Consider the following 15,451-nt stretch of genomic DNA (forward strand, 5'->3'; position numbering starts at 1 on the left):
GGAGAGGAATGAGCGACATTGCTGGGTGATGGCCCAGTGCCACAAGTCCTGCGCCTCTGGAGAGCGCCAGTGATCCACCCCCCCCCCCCGCTTCCAGATTTAGAACATTGTGGTGGTATTTTGTCCCTCAAGACCCTCACCACCTTGCCCTTGAGGGACAGAAGGAACCACTGCTTGCAGTTCCAGGACATTGATGGCGATTCCCTCGCCTCCGTTAGCCACAGGCCTCTGGCGTGGAGAAGTCTGGTGTGGGCTCCCCTGCCCTCCAGGGAAGAGTCCATGGTGAGGGTCTCCTGGTATGGAGGGTTTTAGGAAATCTGTTGCCCTGGTCATGTTTGCATGCACACCCCACCACCTTAACGCTTGACAGAACTCCTAGTCGAGAACAATCCCGTCTGCGAATCTTCAGGACACCTGGACTCGAGCATTCAGGAATTTCTGAAGGGGTTGCAACCTGCAGAGTCCGAGAAGGTAAATGCACGCCAACATCATGTCAAGCAGCGACTTGGTCTGCACCGTGGCGATCTTCAGTGTCAGCCATTGCACTTCTTTGCCCAAAATGGTGGCAATTGCTTCTTCTGACGGAGCCCCTGGCAGGAGACCTTGAGCCTGGACCCCAGAAACAGTGCGCTCTGAGCATCCCAGATTCGTCAGCAGCCGAGACGGTCCTGTCTGTGTGTTTGACGGCAATCTCTCTTGCTAGTCAAGGTGCGGGTACACATGAATCCCTGCAGACGTAGAGGGTTGCCACTGGTCGCAGGCATAAACACCCTGTGCACCGACTTCCGTTGGAAGGGCCTTGAATTGGTAGTGCTTTCCCTGTACGATGAAGAGCAGGAACCTCCGATGCTTCTCGTGAATGGGGACATGGAAGCAAGTCCTCTAGATCCAATAACGTCAGGAAGTCCCCTTCCTTCAGTTGGCTGAGCACATGTTGCAACGTGACCATCCTGAATTTCTGGGACTTCAGGAACTTAGATGTTACAGGTTGAGAATGGACCTCCACCCTCAGTCTTCGTTCTTGGTAAGAAGAATCTGGAGTAGACTCGGAGGCCCGGAGTTGCTTTGGAACATGCTACATCGCCCCCTTTCTTAGCATGGCCTGTACCTCCTTCCGGAGCTGAGGCATGTGTTGCTCCTGCCAGGCCACCGGTGGTATCCAGACACTTCTGCTGGAATTCTAGAGTGTCCATGGGCAAGCGCACCCAGCACCCATCGGTCGGAGATCTTCTCCCACCCGTTGAAGCCCGCCAGGGTGCATGGGTTGGGGGCCCGACATCCTGGCCGGTTCAATCCTGCTTCAGGGCCTGCGTGCCACCTTGGGGACTACAGCAGCCCCCTCTGAGGTGGGGGAGGAGGCATAGGGTGCCATTGCCTCTTTGCCGGCAGGGGCCCTTTGCAACTGGGGCCAGCGCCGGCATCATCTCCTGCATCTCCAACAACAGCGCATAGAGTTGACATGTCCAGCGACCCGTCCCTGGGAGAAAGGGGGGGGGTAGGCTTGCTGGGCCCAGCATCTGTCGTTGTCAGCTCTGCACCCCCTGCGGCCCCCACTCGACCACCATCCTCAGCATTTCCGCAATTGTCATTATCCAGGACCGTGTGAACGACACCATGTCGTTTTCATATAAAGAAATATCGATCTGGAGCATGGTAGAGGCCTCCACTGCCCCCCACTCATCCCCGAGGGGCCGGGCTTAGGGCTGGCATCCCTTTATCTAGTGTTGTCTATGGCTTGGCCGAAGCATCACGCCTGGAAAAGAGGGCCACTTTGGGCATCGCAGAGGACCCCTGAACTGGGTCTGCCCCTTTCACCTTCAAAATGGCAGCTGCCATCAGCTCGCTTGTAGAGGATGACTACCCCTGGACTACCTGGGCCTTCAGGGGTAGGTCGGGCACCTATCCCTTCTACGGCTTCTCCTGGGTTAGCCGACTTCCTCTTGGGAGCGATGGCTTCAGACGATGCAGACGGTGACTTATTAGCGCGCCCTGCTCATCGTGGGAGACCGCTTGCACAGCGTCCAATTGAAACATACTTCGCCTATGGCCTAATCTTGGGCCCCCACGGATGGAGCACCCTCAAAGGACTTAAAAGCCAGCTCCTTGGACCGGCTGGTCCTGGGTGAGGCATGCCCCTGCTTGCAGCACAGGGTAGAGGCCTTGGCATTGAGCCATGTCACCAATCTACTGTGCCGATTCTTGATTGCGAGTTTGGTGAAACCCAGACAAATTTCCCAATCCGCTTCCTTGTGATCTGGATGAGACAGCAGATGCACTGGGAGAGTGTCTTCCACAAACATTCCTCAATCCATAGCAGGATCACAACTTGGAGAAAACTTCCATCTTTATCCTCTGACAGTCTGGCGTGCAGCTGTAGGCCAGATGGCCTTGTGAAATCCTTGATGAAACCATGACGCTTCGTGCCCTTGAGGGGCGACGAGACGCTGACAAATGGATCCCTGCTTGCCGGTCAAAATAACGAAAGAGCACATGGGTTCCATTAAACAAAATCAAACTTTACACTGAAAAAGCACGGAAAATCGTAGATTAGAGCAAAACACAAGGTCTGCCAACACTGGAACGTGCAGTAAAATTCTGAAGATAGCTGTTAGATGAGGGGCTTAGCGAGAGGGCAGTCATTGGCTGGGAACAGTATGACCCAGAGCTCAGTGATTGGTTTATAGGAGAAAGACAGTTTGTAAGTGAAAGTGAAACTTTTACTGAGGATTCCTGGCCTGACAACGGGGAATACCCATAAGAATCCATGCCAGACCCCATGCTGGAGAATATAAAAACATCCTCACTCCTGGTTTAATGACTATAAAACTACTTCATTCATAATACTGTCATTCATGTATGTCATCCCACAAAGTTATTCGCCAACTTATTCTAAAGCCACTTGCCATGGTGCCTCCAAGTATCAGACTGATTCTTCTTGCAGTGCTCCTGTGAAATCACGTTTGTGTCACATATGCCCCATGGGGCCAGACAGCTCCAGAGTGTGTGCAGTGTGTTACAAAGGTAAAATAAAAATCCTAAAAATAAGTGACATAGGGACTACACAGTGCACTGAAAACATTGCAAAAAGGCACTAGATGCACCTGGCACCACAAGGTTCGGGAAGCGTCCCTAGATAAAACCGAGGTCAAAACAAAGGAGGTATCCTTCACTGGAACCTGGAAAGGGTGCAGGGTCCAGAAAGTGCATGCACGTGGCCTAAGAAAGTCTTTAAAACACTAGTTAATGATTCAATTGTAGGCTGCAAGTGGCTCCATTGGCTCCGAAGCTGAAGAATCCACTCACACGGTTCACGTAGGTGCTAGTCAATGTTTGCACATACCTAATAAAAAAACTGACAACTATGCAAGTGAATTTCTGCAAAGCATAGAGTTAGACACTACAGTCACTCAGTAGGTATTACAAGGGGTACAGAAATCACTAAGGAAAGTCAATACAAAAATATAAAATTTAAAAACGTACGTTCGCTTTTTTCCAACTTTAAGATCAGCCACATATACTCTCCCATCCAGCGGAAGTCCCCTAGACTCTTGAAAACCTGAAGAGGGAAAAAACCAATGACGGTCTTAAATTGGTTGTCCATGCTCCACTGCACAACTAAATAAAGCCAGTAGCTAGCTACAGGCAAATATAAATCCATGCACAATGGACAAGGTCTAAGACAACATGGGGGTGCAAGCCACATATGGACCCCTCAACTATCACACCTAGATCAATTAGGATCCCACCATATACAACACTGAAATACAGCATATGCTCAAGTGCCAAGATGTTTTTGGGAAATTGCTAGCAAGTCTATCCATCAGTCAGCAAGCACATGATCATTCACACACTAGTGCAGTCTTGAAAACAGACAATACAAATGGTACAAAAATGAGAATCCAGATTTGGAATCAGCTCTGCACCAATATCATAATCTGGCCTAGAGGGTATGTGGCCATTTATCTTCTGAAGATAGTGTGCACAAGCAGGAGTGAATAACCATGTGTGCACCAAGTGGACATATAGGTTATCACACACACACACACACACAACAGGGTATCAAGCTCAGGGATTTAATATTCACTCAGCAATGCAGAAGTGATAGGATTATACATTACTACCGAGAATTGTATTTCTGGGTCTTGTATCTGCTTATATGCACATGCTGTGCATATATTAAGACATCTAGTGGCATTGCAGAGTATTCAATTTTTTCTGAAGATCGAAAAGGGGCGTAGTCTGTAACCCCATCCTTAAAGCGACATGTAGGTTACAGAACAAGCTACTTATAACTGTTCTCCACCATGGGTATGGCATGGATTCACATGCTCATGACTATTCCCCACCAGGACGGTAATCCTCAGTAAAGAAAGTCACTTTCATGCTATTTCTCCTCTAAACCAGTCACTGTACTCCGGGTCATACTACCCCCACAGCCAACAACTGCCCTCTCCCTAAGCACCTCCTCTGGCAGCCATCTTCCGATTTGCTAAGCATGTACAGTGGCAGTATGACCAAGAAGAGCCGCAGAGGGGACAAATGTGAATCCTTGCCAGACCCATGCTGGAGAATAGTGAACAGTTAACTTGTTCCTTCTCCAGTACGAGGTCGGCATGGATTCACATGCTCATGAATAAAGAATACATAGCAGTACAACATTACACAAACAAGCGGTGGCAAGACTCGACAGAAGCAATTACTCCCCTCGGGAACAAGCTCACCTTCAAACGAACAGGTTGCGTAGCACTTCTAGGTCGACAATGGACTCTGGAATCCCAGTCAACGCAGAGAATCTTTTGATGGTGTGCGTGGGCCTCAGCAGCCCTGCAGAGGTCCAGCAGGGGAACGCAGTCATCGCAGCGATTGCTCTGGTGGAATGTGCTCAGGGAGCAGTTGGTTTGCCAACCAATAGTGAGTGATACAGCCGGAGAGTCACCTGGATATAGGAGCTTTGGACAAGGCCTTGCCATGGTTCACAGGACCAAAGTTGACAAATAATTGAGACGTCTTCCGGTAAACTCATTGAGCGTGCCACATAGAACTGAGCATGAGCCACATCCAGCAAGTGCAAATTCAGCCAGCGACAAAGGTTTTGGAATGAATACAGGCAACACCAAAGGCTTGTTGAGGTAGAATTCCGACAGAACCTTTGGCATGAAGGGGTGCGTCCGCAGCAGCACCCTAGTGTCGTGAAAAGTCAGATAAAGCAGTTTGTAGGTTAGGGCCGAGACCTCACCCACCCTCCGGTCAGAAATGATGGCCATGAGGAATGCAGTCTTTCATGAAAGGAACTAGAGGGGCCCGATGCATAGGCTCTAAGGGGACACCCCACCAGCGAGCCTCATCAGCACCATGTTTAATTCTCACGCCGGGGTATGAGACTTCACTGGCGGGAAAGATCCAAACAGTGCCTCGAGGATGACGAAGATCACCAGATGCACCTAGATATAGGCACGCGCCTGCCTTGGCGAAGGACAAAAAGTAAGAATCTGCAGGCCGTGGCCCTCAGAGGGTTGATCTTCTGAGACTGGCACCATATAGCGAAACGCTTGTGTCCGTAGCACTTGAGTTGATGCTCTGGCCTGAACTGGCCTGAACCTCCCTGCAATCCACCAGCAACGCGTATCCTCTGAACTGCAGGAGCCAAGCCCTTCGGTTCAGCGATCCGGGGTTGTGATGCAAGATTGTGCCCCCTTCTCTGCAGCAGATCCACGACGACCGGCAGCTTGACCGGAGGCGACGCCAACAGGCCGAGACGGTCCGTGTACCAAATCTGTCTCAGCAACGCTTGGTAGATGAGTCATCCTGCATTGGCATCATTTGAGCGAGATTACTCTTAGCAGGAGAGGCAACGGCAAACTCCTACAGAAACGGGCAGATTGCCACCGTCGCAAACATATCGATCTGGGGCCTACCCTACTTAATGAAGAGGTTGTCCACCTGGTCCTGCTGAATGTGGTAAGAGTACAACTCACTGCCGAGGGAGTCAGCAATGGTGTTAGACTCCCGCCAGGTGAAAGGGAACATCACTTGTCAGACAACCCAGTGCCACAAGTCCTGCGCTTCTGTGGAGTGCACTGGATCAAGTACCCCTGCCGCCCCTCTTCCTGTTGTAGAACATTGTGGTGGTGTTCGTGAAGATCCTCACCATCTTGCCCCTCAGGGACGGAAGGAATGACTTTAGGGCCGAGAACACTGCCTGCAGCTCCAGGATAGTAATGTGGAGATCCCTCTCCTCTGGAAGCCACAGGCCTCTGGCGTGCAGACATTCAGTGTTGGATCCCCAGCCCCGCAGGGAAGAGTGTGCTGACCGTTTCCTGGTATGGAGGGTTTCGGACCCCAGGCGATGTTTGGTGATGCCACACCTTTACGTCCTGTGACAACAGATCCAGCTCTGACCCCAGATGAAGCGGGTTGTCCACTGAAAGTTGACGGCGATCTGAGAACCACGTTTGCCAGGGCCAAAATGGGGCCACCAAGATCACCCTGCACTTGACCTTGCAGATCATCTGGATTCTTCTCTGGATCAGAGGAAACGCGTATGCAAACAGACCAGTCCACGGGATTGAGAACTTGTCGCCCCCCACCCCCACCCGGGTGACCTTCAGCTTCCATTCCGCACTCCCGGTAGATGGTAAGCAGTGATGTGAACCCTGTGAGCAATGGCCCAATGCCAGACAGCCCGAGCCTCCCTGCTTGCGCAGGTAAAACGTGGTGGTATCTAGTTAGAATGCGGAAAACTACCCAGAATGAGCAGCAGAAAAGAGCCCATTGCACGGCCTTCAATTCCAGAACGTTGATGTGGCAGGGCGCCTCCTTGAGAGTCCACACGTCCTGAAGCTGGTGCGCATCTGTCACAATCGTGTATCAAAAGTCAAACTCCACCAGGGGCATGCCCTTCAGAGTTAATCCACCACTGCAGGGACTCCTGCACCTACCTCAAACAATTCAGGGTGAGAGGGGAAGCAGTACACTATGGATCTGAGAAGAGACATGTACCCCCAGACTGATAATCCTGGCCCCCCTCCAAATCAAAGTCCCTGGATGGCGTCAGACAAGATTTCGCAAAGTTGACCGCAAAGCCCAGCCGCTGTAATAAGGGCACTGGTGCCTGTAGAGACTCAACATCCTTTGAGGAGTCGCATCCCTGACCAACCAACAGTCCAGCTACAGGTAAACATGACGCCCTTCCCTGTGGAGGAAGGCCGCCACTGGAACCAGGCACATGTTGATGGTTTGGTTCTGGGCGCCGACTTCAGGCAAACTGGAGAACCCGAAACAGGTAAGGCTCATCACAGACTGCAAACCTTAGGAACTTGCAATGTTTGGGAATCGGGACGTGGAAGTAGGCGTCCTAGAGGTCCAACGACACCAAGAATTCCTCTGGCTGAACAGAGTGTATAACATCTTGCAACGTCTGAACAAGAATTTGCAGTACCTGAAATTCAAGGTGCTATGACTTAAGGTCAATATTAGGGCGCCACTGTCCATTCGGTTTGATTACAAAATAGCAGTACAACACCCTCTGTCGTCATTCCGACAACGGGATCGGTTCAATAGCCCCCTTTTCCAACATCAGAAGCACTTCCTGCAACAAGATAGACATAGGAGTCTTCACCACCTTCAGTGGTGGGATAGCAAGTTGCGGGCGACAAAACTGAGTGGTCATAAAGTACTGCATCGAGGAACTATATGTCCGTCGTAGTTAAATGCCACTCGCTGACATGGTGCGCCACTCTTCCCCCTAGTTGAGTCATTGCTGAGGTTCGGACTGCCGGCCATTACCAGCAGCTGGATCCCACTTCCGCTGTTCTTGAAAGTCCCTGGTTTTTTGCGCAGACTGGAAAGAATGTCAGAAACCTTGGGAGGAATAACAGGGGCAACTGTAGCCCCCGTGGCAGGAACCTGTAAATCTGGCATGCCCCAAGGCTCCACAGAAGGCATGAAAAGGACAAAAGGTTCACTCTGCAGCATGCCCAGCGACCTCGCTGTATCAGAGTCATCCTTCGTTCCTTTCAACACCTCGTCCATGTTAGGCAAAGTTTGTATGCAGTACCCTCTGGGACCACTACACACAACCGACTACAGGTATAGGCAACCCAACCTTTGGTATAAACTTGTACTACACAGTTTTGGTAGCGTGTTAAGCAGCCAGGCTGATCTCAAGGCGTAAATTTGAGCTGTAGTGGAGGTACACAATGATTCACAGTTACAGGTATACAAATCAACTCTTACACTCAAGGTTTCTTGCACAATTAATGTATTTATCAGTTATAAATCCTTCAGAAGGGAGCAATAGACTAGTAACACATAAATACTGTACTCGGTTTCTAAATCTGTAAAGACACTTTTGGGATAGCCCACAGACAACCTACACCCACAGGTGACTTCAACAAGGGTGCTGGGGACATTAATATCTTACTGTTGGCATTTAGAATACTTTCAGGAATGGGTAAAAGGCAAAGGTTATTAGAACACGAGACCACAAACACCTTTGGATCCTCCAAGAAGAGTCATACAATTCAATAGGCTAAGCCAAAGTCAATGGGTAAAAGTCTTCTATAGGATGAAGCACATCTGGTAAGTAAACAAAGTCTCTGCACAAGTTCTTAGGAGTCTGACGAAAAGAATCAAATGTAGGGCCACAAGCCGATTAGACTTGTGAATTGTAGAGGTTTCAAGCCAACTCTACAGTAAGAGGTAAGTTCCCTTAGACTTGTTTTAAAGTACCTTAGAAATAAAGATGCAGCTGATGACTTCTGTTCCTGTGCAGATCTCACTGTTCCTGGGTCTCAGCCGTGGGGACAAGAGGGAGGACGTCGGGGGACTCCTGCAGTGCACTTGGACGGTCAAAACTGCGACCAGCAAATGTCACTCAGTGGCTGTTCAGTGTTTCAGCTTCTTGGGTGTACTGCAAATAGCAACACTGCGGTTCCTGGCTGTCAAGATGGACTTCGCTTACTTCTGGGGTCCCGCACTCCGGCTTGGTCAGAGGATCTTCCAAAAGCACTAGGCCAGCTTAAAAAGCAAAGTACACAATCTGATGTTCCTCTCCCTGGCTATATTCGAAATTCAACCAGCTCCGAGATGGATGCCCAGGTAGCTTACTTTGGCGTTAATGGGAGAAGTAGTCCTTGCAGGGGCTTCTGTCGATGCAAACTTGGCGTTTCAGCACTGCAGCAGGGCTTCACCGGGAAAACCCATGTCCAGGAGTTTCAGCAGGCATCCTCTACAAGTTCTTCCTCGGTTCCTTCGTCCAGTCGACTGCCTTCCAAGCCAAAGGACTCCTCTTATTCAGTTCTCTCCCATTCATTCCAGCCTAGCTGTCAATCACCCAGCAGCGTGGCTGTCCTTGACGGACCGTCAGCCGGCCAATCACCACAGTGCATTTGTGTTTCCTAAGACTAAGCACAGGGAGTTTCAGGCACCTCTCACTTTCTGCCTACCCCAGACATTCTGGAGCCAGGTGGGCTTCACCCGTGAATCCCACCAAAGGCGAAATGAATTAAGACCAAACCTGGTTTGGCGCGCAGAGAAAATCTCATGGACTTTTCCACAAAGAAATGGTGAAAATATAAAACCGGCCGCCATTTTGACAAATATGGCTCCCGCGTATGCTTTACTGTATCTGAACGCAGCCTGCGGGAAATGCACACCATGGTAGTTCAAACGAAACCACCGCCACCAGCCATTCAATGAGAAAAGGGTAACAAAAAACCCCCCAAAAAAATGTACACGAGAAACTAGACAAAAGGGATACTAGGTAACCCCTCCAGCCCTCATTGTAAGACAGTGTGCTGGGTCTAATAAATTACAATGGTAAGTAAAGTCACTCACTTTACTGCTCTGGGAAAGTTTATCCCATATAAGGTATTTAAACCTTTCGGAAGAGATGTTCACGGAGTTTGACTCCACAACCAAAAGGAACAGAGATAAAATGTACATTAAAGTATGAGAGTGGGGAAAACGGTCTCTCCAGGTTAAAAAAAAAATCCTCAAAATCCAGCAAAGTTGCTGGGGGTCTATAAGGTGGAGGGAATTAGCACATTTCTGAGAATTCTCCCCAACAGTCCATTTTAGCACCAAACAGCTGCTCACCTTCGTATGGCATGTCCACCACTTTGTGTTGCACCTCCGGGCGGAAATCAGTGCAGCACAGCCAGGCCCATCTACGGAGAACCAACCCATAGCGGATCTGCTTGAACCCCAACTGCCAGGTTCACTGCAATGTTAATGCTGTGGTTGAAGGCTTCCTACACTTCTCGAACCAGCAGCATTGCCTCCTTCCTTTGTTGCTCCAGCAGATCCAAGAGTGGAGCCAACTGGTGCCACATCTCCCTGTCATATCGAGCCATAATGGCCAAAAAGTTGGCTACCTTGACAGCCGTGGCCCCCACCGTAAGCACCTTCTTGCAGAATGCACCCTGCTTTGGGATCTTTGTCCGGTGGCGTCGCACACTTGTGCCGACCGCGCTTTCCGACCCATCGCCACTGACAGACATGGGTGAAGACTGCGGCGTACTCTTCTCCAAGAGGCCCTTAACCGCAGGACAGATGGCACATTGTGCACAGCCCCTTTTGCCACACGTGGTCCAAAACAGGGACAGAGCAGACCGCCTTCCACCTCCACCCCCCCCATGAGATCGAACAACAAACATTCCTTTTGCTCCTCCATAGAAAAGGCCAAACTCTTGACACGCATTGGCCATCATTGCATGAAATGTGCCATCAGGCGGCGAGGGCTGAGATGGGCTGCAGCGTGGTCAACACCTGCATGGACATCATAGGGTGCAGATTCACGAGCAGTTACTGTGGCAGGACAGTAATAGGGGCTGCCAACGTGGACAGCACTGCCAGCTGCAGATCCAACGGATCAAAAAACTGATGATTTCCTTCCTCCGGACTAGAGTCCAAGTCGTGGGGTCCTGCTGGTTCTCCAATGGGAGCAATGGACCAAGGCTGGACCCCGACTGCCACAGCACCGCTGAAGTAAACAGTGCACCTGCCACCGCAGTCATCACCACAGTCGAAGGAAGAGGGCAGCACCATAGTGGACGAGCCCCTCGGCGAGGCCACGCAGGCCACCACTGGGCTAGCCTTCTCCAGAGAAGTGGACAGTTTTGATGTGGAGCTGGATCGATGTTTGGAAAATTTACGGCCTGAAGAGGAACAGTGCCGGTCATTCCACGAGCACTTTATCGATGGACGGCTGAGACTTCGCCTTCTCTCCATCAGCCGCTGAGCCTTGTGTGACAGTCACCGACTGTTAGGGGGAATTCTCATCTATGGCTAATTTCCCCTCACCTAGTGAGTCCCCCAGCAGCTTTGCTGGACTGCTGGAGTTTATGTTTCCACTTGGTAAGAGTGTGAGCTTTGCCCCCCACACTCACCTGTGTTTTGCTACGTGTTTCCACCTATTTTTCTGATTGTGGGCTCTGAAGGACACCACTTCAGTAGCCCCCTTCTTTGTGCGTCACATCACCTTTTGTTCATTGGCACTGGGCTGTCGTTCAGACTCCCACCGACTCCATTTCTGAGGCGACTGTCCCCCAGAAAAGGTTAAAGTTACCATTAACTTTACTTAGTCAATCTACCACACATCCAGTACACCCCATCTTCCATGGAGTACTGGAAAGGGTTAAATCGTATCCCTTTTTATCTGTAACTCCTAGAGCATTGTTTCACTCTTAACATTTAGAGATGGCTGGTGGCAGTGGTATCTACCCTAACTTTCTACGGCGGTCATCTTATACAACCGTGGCAATATTGTAGGCTATTGTATTAGCCTAGAACTTAAACCCGCTTGACCAAATCCTTTTTCGTTTGGCTCCGGTGCAGTTTTTGCCATTTCTTTGTTAAACTCCTTGTGTTTTGCTTTCCGCGGCAAACCACGTTTGCCTTCTTTGTTCGCTGTCTTTTGGCAGGCTTCTACCTAGAAGCCCTCCTCAAGGCGCCTGGGTGTCTAGGTGGGCTGAATGTGAGGGAGGGGTGTAGTCACCCCCGGCACAGGGAATCCTAGGAAACCCAAGTCGCACTTTTGTTACGATTGGTGAAGGTGGTTGTCCGGGCTGGACAACCCCACTGCTGCGTGATTGACAGCCAGGCTGTGTGAATGGGGGTTTTGCGCATAAAAGGCAGGTCTCGGGCTAGAAGTCAGAGTCGCCACTGAAACTACAAGGAACCGACGAGAAGCGGAGAGAAAGACAGCTGCTGCAACTACCCCGTCCCGGTGAAGCCCTGCTGCAGTCCTGAGCTACCTACCTTCAACGACTCAGAAGATCCAGTCCGAGTCTTCTTCCCTTGAGCTTGGTGGGACAACCAGCTCATCTTCCACAGCTAGAGGATCTTCTTCCTTGGTCGAAATCGCTGCACACAGCAGTAGTGGTCCTGATAGCCATCTGAAGAGCCTCTCCTTTTAGGGAGCACACCTTTTATTCCATGTAGCTGCTGACGGCCTCATCCCTGTGTGGTGCAGACCCCCTTCAGATGTCCTCCACAACGAAGCTGCAGGAATCGTGGGTCTGCGGGAAACCACCAAAAACTGTCAGGGCACCAGCTGCACCGTTGGAACAAGGTACTGTGTTCTACCTGAGGAAACTGGGTGAATCCCTTTTCATCATTTCCAAGGCTTGCCTTGGTCTTCCCTCCTCCTTATAACGTTTGCTTCCGAACATTGACAATATCGAAATACTTTTGGCTACGTTGAATCTCGAACTATCTGACTGTGATCCTCGACAACAGGCCCCGGTGTCTGTCAACCCTGGCTCCGGCCCTTTGACTTTCAAATTCCTGTCTTTGAGTGTTTCTTGATTCTGGCTGCCCAACCAAAATATTGGTTGTGATTTTTGCCTCCAACTCCCTCTGGGTATCATGTGTTTTTACCCCAGTAACATTTCATGTCACAGATATGCGTTTAGTTAGTAGACCGACCTGTCAAAAAGTGATCGCAATTGTATTCGCGGTAACATGTTTTGTTCTCAACACCGGTGCATTCAACAGAGGGTACTTACCTTGAGACTTGCTGTACAAAGTGAATTGGTTAGTTGTATATTTAATGTGCGGTTTTTATTTAAGTTTAATAGAAGTGTTGTTTATAACAAATGGTTTAAAAATAAATGCATTTATATTTTTCTACCTGCAACCTTGAGTCAGTGTTTGCTTGAGTCACAGTAATTGTGGTCCCTTTGTGTAATCTGTTACTGCTCATACTCTTGAGCTAAGCCTGGCTGCTCTGCTACCACTATAACCTAGTAGTACAGGCTTGTACCAAAGGTAAAACTTGTATTGCCACCTGTAGTCTTAATTGTGTGTAGTGGTCCCTAAGGGCACTGCACGGGATTCTGCCTAACACCGACTCTTCCGGAACGCACCTCCTTCAATTGGTCAAGCCTGCGAGCCTTGTCCCAAGAGGAACCATTCGACCCCCCCTACTCTGCTGCACCAACCTTGTGCCCAATTACTCCACGCCACCCCCACCACCTACCTACAACGCTGGCCCTGCCATGTGTTGCTTCTTAGGGGTGGGGGGCGCAGGGGTTCCACCGATCGCACTCTCAGGAGCAAAGGAGACCTTCTCCCCCATAATAGCAGACTTGCACCTGCAGGCTGAACCCACTTCCGACCCCGGTTAAGTCCCCTCCTTGAGCCAACAAATTAACTGCTGATTGCGGTCCTTCAGCGTCTTCTGTGAGAAGCCTTGACAAACTTCAGTTGTCCGCGGAATGATGGGACATAGGCAATAAAGATAGTCTGCATGGCGCCCCCCCCCCCCATAGACGTTCAGACCGCACACAGCCAAAACAATTTCTTTGGGCCCACAGATGACATACTGGGCCTGGCAAGAAACAACCAGCGAAAGCACATGTAGAACACAGAGCAAGTTGAGAGAAAAGCACAAGGCAATCCAACAGATTGGACGTGGTTGAAAACTGAAGGGAAGCCGTGGGGGCGGGGCTATTTATACTAGACATAATATTGGTGCAGCCTAAAGCACCCAAAAAGACATTGATCGGACACTGTCCAAGTTTACCACAGGAAAACGCTGATCCATGAAAGATCTAATGCTGGAGAAACCCCGTTTACCATCCAGGGCCACTGTGATGGCAGGGTCGAATGCCACTTCGCCTTCCTGGAGGATCTCCAAAGCCTCAACCAGTTTGTCAGCAGGGAGCAATCCAGGAGTGGAGCCATCTTGAACCAAAGCTCCTGGTTGTATCTCGCTGCGATCACTAGTGCGTTGGCAGTCTTGACTCATCGCCACGTAGATAACCTTTCTACCAATGGAATCTGTTAGGGAGAATTCTCAAAAATGTGCCAATTAGCTCTACCTTAACGACTCAACTTGAAAGGTCGTTCGAGTTTCTCTGTGCACCAAACCAGGTTTGGTCTTTGTTCATTCGCCTTTGCTGGGCTTCAGGAGTGAAACCCAGCCTCTGGCTCCAGAGTGTCAGAGATAGGCACGAAGTAAGGGAGGTGCCCGAAACTCACTGTGCTAAGTCTCCTAGGAGACCCAAATGCACTAGGATGACTGGCTGGCTGAATGTCCGTCAAGGACCCTGCTGGATGAGTGGCAGCTAGGCTGGAATGAATGGGAGAACTGAATAAAAGGCAAGTCTCTTGGCTTGGAAGGCAGAGTCGACCACTGGACGAAGCAACCGAAGAGGACAGCTGCTGCAACTCCTGGACCGTTTGTTTGCCCAGTGAAGGCCTTCTGCAGGTCCGATCGCCAAGGTCGCATCGACAGCAAAGCCCAGCAAAGGACCATGACCAAGACCAATCAACTCCCAAGTAAGCCACCTGGACACCCATCTGAGCTGGTGGCAATTCCTCAGAGGTGCTACAGGAAACCTTAGAGCCAGGTAGAGGGACACCAGATTGTGTGTTGCTTGTAAGTGCTTTTGGAAGATCCTCTGGACTTCCACGAAGCAGGACACACCAAGCCTGATCAACTCCCCCCCCGCCTCCCCCAGTTGAACGCAGACCTCAGATGTGCGGAAAGTGCACCTTGACAGCCAGGAACCACGCTTATTGCCATTCGCGTTTCAGCTTCTTGCGGTTCAGCAAAACAGCCACTGAAAGTAAAGGTTGCCAGCTTTGACGGTGCAGTTGTCCCAACATCCTCTTGTCCCCATGACAGGCCCAGGAGCAGTGATATCTGCAAAGTTGTACAGGAACAGAAGTCTTCAGCTGCATCTTTTTCTTCTTTACCAAGGTAGTGTAAAACTAGCCTAAGAACTTACCTCTTACTGTGGAAGTGCATGCAACTCAAGTCTAATCAGCTTGTAGCCCTACATTGGATTCTTTTTTTTTACCGAAGACACCTAAGAACCTGTGCAAAGACTCTTCCGTTTACTTACCCGGAGTCCTACATCCTATAAAAAGACTTCGGCCTATTGACTTTGGCTTAGCCAATTGAATGACTCCTCAGATCTCAGTATTTGCCCTGCTTATG

General features: G+C 50.2%; 1 protein-coding gene across 2 annotated transcripts in view; it reads right to left on the bottom strand.

Annotated features, from left to right (window-relative positions):
* Positions 1 to 15,451, bottom strand: part of LOC138472955 (uncharacterized) — a 202,651-nt gene that overhangs the window by 85,213 nt on the left and 101,987 nt on the right. For both annotated transcript variants that reach the window (XM_069611380.1, XM_069611381.1), the window contains one exon: positions 3,481 to 3,556. In XM_069611380.1, coding sequence (XP_069467481.1) covers positions 3,481 to 3,556 — 76 coding nt within the window. The remainder of the gene's footprint in view (positions 1 to 3,480; positions 3,557 to 15,451) is intronic.

The sequence above is a fragment of the Ambystoma mexicanum genome, chromosome 8 (genome assembly GCF_040938575.1).
Source record: "Ambystoma mexicanum isolate Mex_15411 chromosome 8, UKY_AmexF1_1, whole genome shotgun sequence".
Lineage (NCBI taxonomy): Eukaryota > Metazoa > Chordata > Amphibia > Caudata > Ambystomatidae > Ambystoma > Ambystoma mexicanum.